We start from the raw sequence: 12,574 nt of genomic DNA on the forward strand, positions 1-12,574 counted from the left end.
GCAGGGATGACACTGCCTCTATCGTTTCGGGACTTGGATGAAGAAAATGGAGCCACGTCGTGCCTTTGTCACAAGGTCGGAGCAACACTTCGTGGCCTCCACAGTTTTAAGTGACACACGACAACGAGCTTTTCTCTTAGCCCACTCTGGATTTCACACCTACCAAGTTCTTCACGTGTTAACAGTGGTATAGATCCTCGTACCTTACCTTATCTCCAGTGGAAATCCCAATTCAATGCCTATTAAGCTTTGCGTGACAAATTTTGTGTCCAAGTACACGGTACAATTTCCAACGCATCTTACACGACGCAACTGGACTCCTCGCCAGTCCTCAGTGCTGATACCCACATTAAACACCTAAAGACTTCTTCCACGATGCAGCAGGTCTCCCTGCCAGTCATCAGTGTTCATAGCCACAATAAAAATTCGAAGTCGTCTTCCATGACACAACAGGACTCCATGTTAGTGTTTGGTACTCCTACGCACAATAAAACTTACACGTGGTCTTCCGCAACACAAGACTCCCAGCAGGTCTTGTCTTCTCCCTAAATTTTTACTGCTCACCCACGAGGTCCATTTCTGTGTCGTCAGTTGTCTCTCTCCTTATGCACTAGAAAGCCGCAGTGCTTCAACTACCAAGGAGCCAACATACACCCTTCGAGAACAACATGCTTGCCATCATTCATTTCAAGGTGCTTTCATATTACAAGACACGCTCTGGGTAAAAAGAAATTTCAGACTCCCACTGCAAGGAGTTCTTGTGATATTTCTGGCACTCAGTCCTCTTCTGGACCAATTCTTTCATCCATAGGCTGATTCCTTTTCTGTTTTGCTTCCTGTTCCTCATGAACACACATGCACCGTTTCTGCATTCATCACAGCCGATGGTGGCATTTGTCCACTATCCACTGACAATACAGTCAGCTTATCAGTTTCTGTGTTAAGCAGTGTTGTTGCAACACAATCACATATGGATGATTCAGTTATGGTACTATTTCCTCCACTCTGCAGGTCTGTTGTTGGGGTGGCATGTTCTTTGAGTGTTGTATCGAGACCTTCCACCACAGCAGCAGTGCAGGACCATGTATGTTCTCTTGCTTCATCACTTGCTACCCACCAGAGAATCCAAAGACATAGTGTCTCCGAATCAGCATCGGGGATGGCTCGTCCTTCTACGGACATCTCTTTGCAGTCTCCAGTTCTGGCTGCCTTCAAAGACTTCCTACGTAAAACGAGGGAACTCTCTGGGCTGGATACCGGCCGCTGTTATGATTCATCGATCAGAGACTCATTAGGGAAGCATCAGGTACTTCGCGCCATGCGCTTGCCTGCAACCACCGCTGTGTGAGGTCATCAGCTCCGTCACCAGCCTTTACTGAGCCTAGGCCTCTGCATGAGGGACATGTGTGGACGCGGAAGGGAAGGCGTGCTCTGTTTGTGCAAATCACGTACCATCGAAGAAATGAGCAGATATCACTTCGCCGGGCATATATTTAGGACGCCACCTGGCCGCTCACCGTCAGTTCAGTTTGCTGAGCCACTAAACGCAGTTCCAAAGCAGAACGACCACCATGATCTACACCACACTGTGCCAGCAGCACCTCAATCTGGAGGGTACCGCAGTGCAGCCACTACGCGCAGCCGGATTTCGCCCAAGGAACTTCAGCTCCTCCTACTTGGCCTTCTATGGATTCATTACTTCGAGACTGGTATCCCTGTGTGGAACTTCGACTGTGAACTGTGTTCAGCTGCTGCCGTCACTGTACTGCCCAAAAAGCTTTGAATTTGCCACACTTGCTGAACAGGGCCAGTGCTAACTGAACATAAGACTTATTATGCCTATCGTAAATTAGTGCAGCGACTCCCGTCAGCGTGAGTCCTTCTGTGGAGCTTATAATCTTTCAAGTGCTTTCACGGACAGAGACTCAATACTCTTTATTGTTTATCAGCCATTGATTAGTGTTTAAGTCCAATCGGCCCACTAAGTCAATGCTGAACAAGTTTCTTTGTAGTCTTGCATTTTTACGTGGAATGAAAATAAATACTAGTTGAAACTTCCTGGCAGATTAAAACTGTGTGCCGGACCGAGACTCGAACTCGGGACCTTTGCCTTTCGCGGGCAAGTGCTCTACCAACTGAGCTACCCAAGCAGGACTCACGCCCCGTCCTCACAGCTTTACTTCTTGCAGTACCTCGCCCCCCTACCTTCCAAACTTTACAGAAGCTCTCCTGCGAACCCTGCAGAACTAGCACTCCTGAAAGAAAGGGTTTGCAGGAGAGTTTCTGTAAAGTTTGGAAGGTAGGAGGCGAGGTACTGGCAGAAGTAAAGCTGTGAGGGCGGGGCGTGTGTCGTGCTTGGGTAGCTCAGTTGGTAGAGCACTTGCCCGCAAAAGGCAAAGGTCCCGATTTCGAGTCTCGGTCTGGCACGCAGTTTTAATCTGCCAGGGAGTTTCATATCAGCGCACACTCCGCTACAGAGTGAAAATCTCATTCTGGAAATACTAGTTGACTATGAACTGGGACTTTCAGTTGTTGTACGCATGTTACCACGTACAACACGTCACTCATAATGGTCAGTTGGTGGATGATCAGCTAAAAAGAGAGAATTTTACTTGAAAAGTGCTGCCATGATATTACTTCTGCTGAATATTTCTGATATTCGCTTGGAAGAAGGATCTTTGTTCGGCCAGCGTAACCTAGAACTATCTTCAGGAATGGGAAAATATACCACAGACACTCACCGATAGTTCGACTGAATCCATGCCCCACAGGGGCAAGATAACGATTGCAGTTCTCGGGAACTGTACACCGCATCAGAGGTCACAAGAAAGTATAGCGTGTTATGTGTAATGTTAGAGCAATTTAAACCCTTATCTTTCCATACCAGATGATATCTCTCCCGAGCTCCTAATAGGTTCAAATGGCTCTGATCACTACGGGACTTAACATATGAGGTCATCAGTCCCCTAGAACTTAGAACTACTTAATCCTAACTAACCTAAGGACATCACACACATCCATGCCCAAGGCAGGATTCGAACCTGCTACCGTAGTGGTCGCGCGGTTCCAGACTGAAGCGCCTAGAACCGCTCGGCCACACCGGCCGGCGTCCGTAATAGTTTTGACCAGAGTATAATTAAAAGAAAAGAAGAAAAAACTGGTATTTTCAATGTCGGCAGCTTGAGAAACAGACCATGGTGATGTAGTCCTGGGTTCTTGCGTGTTTAGATGATAAAAAGAAAATGTTACATAATAGCAATGTTGTATTGGAAAACAGGTATATCAGTAAAAAAAAAAAAAACTTGGCTATATGTTGTCCCCTTTTCTTTTCGGCCTCTTTTCCCCGCAGTCGAAGGCGTTATATAGGTGCACTAACAAAGTGCACAAAATAGCCAGATGGCTGTGGTTATTGAAAATACGAAAACGTGAATATATTTAGTATTAGTGAAAGCGCTGTGTGGTAAAATTTACCACATATATGTAGAAGAACATGAAGAATGGTCTAAGAAACAAAAATCCTGATCACAGAGGATGATTTAAAAGAAAGCATAACGCTTTTGGTCTTAATTAGATTTCCTTATAGTCGCAAAAGATTGTATTTATATATATATAACTTGTGAAACTTGGTTATTGCGTACAAACATCCTCTACACTGCAAAGAAATTTCTGAGAAACGAAAATTATGTGATTAAATGCCTAAGAGTTTGATTTATAAAAGCATTGAAACGAAAAGTTAACATACATAATTAGCATTAGGGGCTGATTGGTACTGTTCATGCTATAATAACTATGAAAGCTGTCGTTTATTCGTTTCGGGATGCGAGTTATAATGCCTCTTTCTTTCATTTATAGTGGACGTTGAGTGCATCTTTTCACCTCCGCAGCTCAGTGATAGGTAAAGCTGGTTCATTAAACTTGAACAATTTGTTTAGGCAAACTGGGCAGGAGGCATATTTTGGGGGGAAAGTGTTCCTACACTTTCTCAAATAAATAAATAAATAAAATAAAAATAAAATAAATAAAAGGTATAGGTGGCTTATCTGACTACTGTGTGAAGGAACCAGGTTCGATTCCTGTTATTTCCAAGAACTTTTCCTTGGTGGGAGAACTGAAACTGCATGCTCTCAGCCCTGTGAGGTTAATTAGGAAGCTAATTGACTGAGAAGTAGCGGCTCCAAGGTCAAGAAAGCCTACAACAATTGGGAGAGTAGTGTGCTTATCCCGTGCCCCTCCGTATCGCATCCAAATGACGCCACTGGTAGAGCATGATTCGGTGGTGGGTTGGTCACAATTGGTCCATCTGGGCCAGAATGCGGAACTTTGCTCTTTTCGTGTAACAAGTGGACAAATATTACTAAAAATGAGCTTCCTAACATCGTATCATAACTGTGGCTTTCGTGTAGTTGTCCAACAATAATTTTTGATAATAATGTATCATTCAACAGATAAATAGCACTACGGTTTTTTTTAGTCTGTAATTGACGTAAATATTTGAGTGTCACAGACTAATAGCATGATGGAGTTGTAGGATCTACAATAACTCTTGTGAATATTGCACCATGCAGAAAGTATAGTTCACATGTATCCAAACTTGGAGGATGTGCAGAACAACAAACGTGCGATTGGAGAGAGAGATCACGTACACGTAGGCCGATTAGCATCCTTTCTTAAGTGACCTGATGGGCCAATGTTCGTAATTTCATTTAATGGAGTGTTGTTGAACAATACGGAAATGTGAAAATAAGTCCCAGATTCCCACTAAATGTCGAAGGGTGCGACATCAGCATGTGAGTGAATTCGACAGGACGGAATGAGCGTTCTCTTGGAAATGAATTTGCCGTACCATGAGACTTCAATCACACAACGCATGCTGCTACGACAGTGATAACTGTGCGGAAACAGTGGATAGAATAGTGTCTTAGGCAGAAATCAGAGAATTCTGCTGCACACATAAATTGTATAACAGATTGTGTTGTCCATCTAGATTACTTTTATATCTCATCTCTTGTCAACTCTACCTTGGTTGAATTTACAAGCCTGCCCAACAATTTATGCACTTTGTTGTATATCAGTCAAAATTCGTGTTTAAATTAAAAAATGGCTCTGAGCACTATGGGACTTAACTTCTAAGGTCATCAGTCCCCTAGAACTTAGAACTACTTAAACCTAACTAACCTAAGGACATCACACACATCCATGCCCGAGGCAGGATTCGAACCTGCGACCGTAGCGGTCACGCGGTTCCGGACTGTAGCGCCTTTAACCGCTTGGCCACACCGGCCGGCGTGTTTAAATTAAAAATTATCTTGTGTGCCTATAATAAATTACGCCTTTCACCACATTTATTTTAGTTTATGTCTCGCCCGACAGTAATGTAAATTTTACTCGAGATCAGAGGTTGCCTAGCACCACATGAATATTATAATCCATCCTACTACATTTATCTTTCAGTTTATATGCTTCTCTAATTTCAGTTTTTACTCAAAGTATCTCACTTTTCTGTTTTACCATTTGCGCCTCGTTTGGTACATTCCCAATTTTTATCTTTGCGTTCGGTGCCGTGCTACTAAACAAGTTTCATTAAATTTTGTTTTCATCTTTTCACACATAACTACTTGCCCAATTTGTAAGAATTTCCTAATTTCTTCCAGTGTCTCAGATGACACGAACTCGAAAAACCTACAATTAGTTTTGAAGAATATCCGCTATCACTTGTTGTGCAATAGATTTTACTGTCGTCTAGAAAGCTTTCGTACAAAAAAGTGCATATATTTTATGACAGAGTGACAGAGCTGTAAATTTAAGTAAGATAGAATTGCAGAACTGACAAGGGATTAACAAAAAAAGCAGGCTGCAGACTTTGGCTCCTTAGTTGGATACCGCAAAATGCAGTAGGTCTACAAAAAAAGGGGAAGCAAGAAGGAAATTCTAAAAAAACTGAATTGTCAGACGCTTGAAGATTCATGTCAACTGTCCCGCGAAAGCCTACTTTCAAAGATTCAAGAATCTATATTTAGGTACCTACGAATACACTACAGCTCACTGCGTGTCACGCTCATAGGAGTCGCGAAAACAAGATTAGACTACTTGGAGCGAAAGCAGTCATTTAAGTAGGGATTCTTACCTCGTTCCATACGGGAATGAAACGGTAAGGAAACTTAATACGTGGTACAATGAGAGGTATCCGCTACTATGCATATCATAAATATTTGCAGAGTATGGTCCTAGATTATATAATCCAAATCATTTGTATACTGTTATGTACAAAATGAGTGGAACGAAGTTTATGTCAATTCAAGTAATCTTCTTGCTGTCAGAATTTCGCAGACATTAGAGTTAAGTTAATGGAGATTAGTGATCGTACAATAGTAGCGACAGCTTACCTGAAGACCAGTTCCTCGATCAGGAGAACAATGCCGCAGCCGAGGTACTGAAGCCAAAAGGTTTTCATTATGGCTAACAGCAGAGACGGTTTTCGCCCTTTAGCTGTTGCTTTCTCCACCTCGGATAGCCAGTTCCTGTAATTGAAATTACACCTCAGTTGGCATTTACATAATGTGCCCCCAATCACTCTAGTTGTTAACATAATATTATCCATTATCTGTGTCTAGTTATTTAAAAATGATTTGTGCATGTGTTGATATAAATTTCAATTTCTTTTATGAGAAAGAGTAGTTACGACGAAGCAATCATGCTATTTTCAAATAGTAGACGCTGTTACTTCAAAATGGCAAACGCTAAACATGCCTGAGACTTCGGCAACATCAGCAGTTTCTGTGGTCAAGTGTCGCACTATTCCAGCGAACCAGACAATTACACCACTATATGTTGTAATAGTTAACAGGATATCAAGGAGAATTTTGGCCCAGATAGCATTTTATCTCAAGATCACTGATGAGATTAGACGGTGTATGATGTTCCACATCCAGAGTCCCCCGCTCCCTCTCCACCCTCCCCCCCCCCTCCACCTCCCGGAAACCACCAGGACTTGATAAAGGTCATCAAGAGAAACCCATATCTTAAGCAAGTGGACTACTTATAATCAAGGTTGCCACGTGACTCGATAATGGCCACGTGATATACGAGGGGTGTTAAATAATGCAACACATTTTTTCTGGACCGGTTTCGGGTGAAAAAAATGCGGAATTTGTTACGGGATATCGTAAAACATTCCCACTTCAGCCACTATAATATCATGAATTTACGATAGGTGGCGCCGCTATACGTAGCATTCGGAATGGAACCTGCAACGAAGGTGAGTTCCAAGCTGAGACCTGTCGTTGAGTTCCTTTTCTGGGAAAATCACGGCATCGCAGATAGTCATAGTCACGTGGGAAATGTCCGCGGAGACCTGGCAGTGAACAAAAGTACAGCGACTCGTTGGGTGAGGCATCAGTCATCATCGCAGGGTCGCGCAAAAATGTCCAATCTTCCGAGTGCCGGCTGCCGCACACACCTGTGACTCCTGCAGTATAGGAACAGGCGGACACTCTCCTTCGAGGTGATACCTCGCTGCACAACTGGATGTCTCTGTTGGTAGTGCTGACCCACCAACTGGGGTACTCAAAAGTGTGTGCCCGCAGGGTTCCTGGTCGCCTAACAGAAGACCGTAAAGAGAAACGAAGGACCAGCTGTGTGGAAATGCTTGCGCGTTACGAGACTGAACATGACTTTTTTTTGCCATCGCCAAAAGCGACATTGGTTGATCACTTCGAAAAGGAAACAAAAGAGCAATCCATGGAGTGGAATCACACCCCCACTTCTTCTCTGAAAAAAAAAAAAAGGTTGAAAGCCCGCACCCTCAGCCGGCAAAGTCATGGCGACAGTCTTCTGGGACTATGAAGGGATTAGTTTGTTTAATATTCTCCCTCATGGTGCAACGATCAACTCTGAGGCGTGTTGTGCTACCCTCAGGAGATTGAAAAGACCGACTTTAGCGTGTTCATCACCACAACAATGCAAGCGTGCTTCCCCCTTTCCAAGACAACGCAAGGCCTCACACAAATCTACGCACTCGAGAGGAGAACACCAAACTTCATTGGACTGTTTTTCCTCATGCGCCTTTCAGCCCGGATCTCGCACCTACAGACTTCCATCTGTTTACAAAAAATGTTCAAATGTTTGTGAATTCCTATGGGACCAAGCTGCTGAGGTCATCGGTCCCTAGTCTTACACACTACTTAAACTGACTTATGCTAAGAACGACACATACAGCCTTGCCCGAGCGACGACTCGAACCTCCGGCGGCAGCGGCAGGGGCAGCGCAGACCGTGACATGACGTCTCAAACCGCGCGGACACTCCGCGTGACCCATCCGTCTACTTCAATGAAGTATGCACTCTGGAGGAAGCAGTACATGGATGATGGGGAGGTTATTGATTCAGCAAGGCGTTGGCTCCGAAGTCGACCAGTCGAGTGGTCCCATGCGAGGATATAGGCACTCCCAGTAAGGTGGAATTAGGCTGTCGGATTGAACGCATATTATGTAAAAAAACAAGGTTTTGTAGTCGAAAGGTACGCCCCCTTAGTCGAGTGGTCAACACGTCAGACTGGCACGCAGCTCCTATTCCAGGTTGGATCGGAGATTTTCTCCGCTCGGAGACTGGGTGTAGGGTTGTTATCGTCACAATTTCATCGTTATCGACACACAAATTGTTCAATGTAGTCTCAACTGGAGACTCCCAGCCATCAGTGGCATACGCTCATTTTATTTCATAGCCAAAAGAGTGGGGAATAATATGGAGTATTGGATTCCTTAATAAAACCAACCTGCTTTCAGAAAAAAATGTGTTTCATTACTTATTGAATGCCCCTCGTAAAAACTGTGGGAAACCCCTCGTATCTTCCTATTTGTCTCAGCCAACGGGAGCAAATAAAATGGCGGAAAGCCCCTGGAACAATTAGATTCGAGCTCCTCCTCCGACACCCTCCCTTTCATCCTTTACAACTAGCTCAAATATGTAAGCCTCTTGATTCAAGGTATGAGCATCATGGGGAAGAGGTTCAGGTTTGTTGTCAACAGTAATATTTTCTCGCTATAGTTCAGCTGCATGACCCTAGTCAATTGTACTCTGTAGTGAAAAGATTTGGTTATTTTGTAAATAATAACGGCGATATGGAAATAACTTATAATTTACTGACGTAATTTGTTCATTTTTCAACAGTTTTTTGTATATTTACTAACAATAATATTTTCTTTGTTTATGTCTTATTTACATAATATTTACAAGGTTATTTTGCAATAAATTATTTTTTCTTGTAATTTAAAAAATTGCGTAGACATAGAAACAGAAATTTTTCTTGAAAATTAGTACTATCAGGTACAGAGATACTACTTTCACTAAAACTAGCAAAAACTAAGAAGAGCCTGTACACTGCGTTTCCCATACAATTTGTACTTTATGAATTGTTTCAATATACAGGGTGTTCCAAAACTCTGTTAACATTTGAAGACGCTGTAATTCACAGAGTAAAGTGGGTAGAGAGGTAAAAATTGACACATATGCGTGAAATGATATAGGGTTCTACTGAAACCAACAACAAATGCATAAATTGGTCATCAGCCGGTGCTGGACAGCAATACGTCAGTGACGCCGCTTGTGAATCGTGTATAAAACGAACTGTAGTGAGAGACGGAATCAGATCATCCATAGCCCGGCTGATAAACATCTGTCGGAAGGTACGACTTTTATGCAGGATGAAGCTTCACACAATTCGCTTGGTGACTATCGCTTGCTGAGCCGCTTCGTCTGTCATGTATGTCCTTCAAGGCCCTGTGACCTCAATCCGTGTGAATATTGGTTGTGAGGTTACCTGAAGTAGTAAGTTAACCCCGATAGTCCGACCTGATTAGGAATGCAAAAATACAACACCCGAAGACATTTTCTCACCATGCCTACTGACTGTTATACACTGCTATTCACAACGTTGTCCCTCGACTACAGGTATTGTTGACGAATAATTGCCAACATGTTGAGCATTTACTACAAAGAATATCGTCTTTGCTAAAAACAGCTGTTACGCTAGTTATTGCTTTTACATCATATGCAGCGCTATCTGTTGGTAATCTTGTGCACTTTTCTTTTCGTTTCAATAAAACCTCATGTCAATTCAGTCAGGAGTGTCAATTTTTGCGTCTCTTCCTTTATGCTAGGTTACAAGTGCTACTTTCAGATGAAAAGGTTGACACAGGAGAGGAAGTCGTGGCGGGCTGTGTCAAACAAGTCAGAAGACTGAAAAAAAAGCTACATGATTCCGTGAAATATTCAGTTCTCAAATGTTAACGGATCTTTGGGTCACCCTGTATACAGTATTTACATTTATTTCAATATTTACAGTATTTACATTTAATGAATGATTTTTTTTTTCTAGTTACATTTCTTTGCTGTATGCAATGTGTATACATGGGAAATGGGGACTGACAACATCAGATGAAGATAAACCATACACATACACAAATATATAAGCAATACTTACAAGCACATATAGTATGCAGTTGTGTACATGGTACACAATATATAATATATGCACCCACAGTGTGCAATCAGGCATTCTCTCTTTCTCTCTCTCTCTCTCTCTCTCTCTCAATCACACACACACACACACACACACACACACACACACACACACACATATATATATATACACACAACTATGACAAGCGGTTCATCCAACTATCCTGCTACATTCGCACATACACGTCAACTGTTTACAAATAAACACATAGCCACGTTCTCAGTGACTCCATTGAATAGTGTGAGCATGATAGGGTGCCTATCCCATCCCCACAGATGAACTATTTGTTGTGATGACTGGACAGCGTTACTTGCAGCTGCAGTGCAGTATGTACCCCGTGACTTTTTGATCGAAAGATTACCTGGCGTACCATACGTTGAGCTGCGCCAACGTCCTTCTGGAGGCACCTCTTGTCACCTACGATTGTGAGAAACTTTGAGGCCGCATTATACACGCCTTTAGCCCACCTCTGGGTGGCACCTTCTCGTGTACGGTATGTTTACATCTTTGATCTAAGTTCCATAAACTCCACAATTGTACGGAACCGCGTTGCTGCTACGGTCGTAGGGTCGAATCCTGCGTCGGGCATGGAAGTGTGTGATGTCCTTAGGTTAGTTAGGTTTAAGTAATTCTAAGTCTAAGGGACTCATGACCTCAGATGTTAAGTCTCATAGTGCTTAGAGCCATTTTGAATCCACAATCCGCCACCCGTTCGCCTCATCAGTAACATTCCTGTTTTAAGGTATTATTTCAAAAGGATTATCGGACGCATATCTAGACATGTCGGATGTTTCGGAATTGTCCCTAATTACTTCATATGGATTGCAGCCTTTCATGTACGTAAAAAGCGCGGGTCACTACGCTTTCAGCTACTATGTAGTATCAAACCACGAATTCTGCATGGAAGGAGACTAACAAGGCAACAGCAGTGTGATTGCGGATAAGCATTCGAGAGTTAGGATTAACTGTTTAATGTTGATGATCTCCAGTTGTAGAGTAAAGATATATAACAAATTTTTATGCCAGATAAAAAGCACAGGTGTAAACAGAATTATCGGTAACCGCCTTATATGTGTGTGTGTGTGAAATATTATGGGACTTAATTGCTAAGGTCATCAGCCCCTAAGCTTACACACCACTTAACCTAAATTATCCTAAGGACAAAAATACACACCCATGCCCGAGGGAGGACTCCATCCTCCGCCGGGACCAGCCACACAGTAACCGCCTTATACATTATAAAGTGTCCAGACATGCGACTACTAGAAACTCTTACCTCTTTCTTGGTTAAGGAACATGCTATTACCAGACTGGAGGCTGCAATATACAACTGCAGAATGGATCGTTTATTTGACCCGGTGCAAGAGATTTTAAGCTCCACTGTACTGTGTGCAAATCGTTTCCATGTGGTGTTAATTAACGATTACCTTACAGAACACCTGCTGTGTGGTGTTCAACAACTTTCTAATGTTTGTCTAGTGCAGTAATAAAATACTCAAAATTTGACTGGTGTACAAGTCAGTCTTTCAGGCACTCAAGACCAAGAAAAGAATATAAGCTATGTTCTGTCTGCTTACAATTTTAATTATCTACCTGTAAACTACGTGGAGTTTCTTAACAGTGACACCAACAACGACGACATAAATCGTACACAGAAGTGTTATAATAAAGCAGGAGCAACATCCTTTTCTCTATCTAGGACACTGTTCTCCACAATGCAATCAAATATAGATACTACCGAATTAAGCCTGGTCCCCACAAACAATATTATTCCACTAGTCTTATAAAAAAAAGAACCAATGTCTCAGACAGAGTTAAACCATTCCCTATTAAAGAAATTTCTCCTGTAAGTACAGTCAATGTGTTATGCCTATGAAAAGGAAAACTATTATAAGAGGACATCGAAGTCAAGAAATGAAAACTAGAGTAAATGACGAAGATAAAGAACAATATAAACTGCAATTGGTTAAAGAAGAAGCTATTGAAAATGTGAAAGCAAGGTTTACATATTGTTTTAAACGCAGTGTATGGAGAAATGTGGCTACAACTGGAGCATATG

The 12,574-nt window shown here is 42.4% G+C and overlaps 1 protein-coding gene across 2 annotated transcripts in view; it reads right to left on the reverse strand.

Moving 5' to 3' along the window:
* LOC126470307 (ATP-binding cassette sub-family C member 4-like) overlaps positions 1–12,574 on the reverse strand; it is a 264,208-nt gene that overhangs the window by 193,421 nt on the left and 58,213 nt on the right. For both annotated transcript variants that reach the window (XM_050098079.1, XM_050098078.1), the window contains exon 3: positions 6,384–6,518. In XM_050098079.1, coding sequence (XP_049954036.1) covers positions 6,384–6,518 — 135 coding nt within the window. The remainder of the gene's footprint in view (positions 1–6,383; positions 6,519–12,574) is intronic.

Source organism: Schistocerca serialis, chromosome 3 (assembly GCF_023864345.2).
Source record: "Schistocerca serialis cubense isolate TAMUIC-IGC-003099 chromosome 3, iqSchSeri2.2, whole genome shotgun sequence".
NCBI lineage: Eukaryota > Metazoa > Arthropoda > Insecta > Orthoptera > Acrididae > Schistocerca > Schistocerca serialis.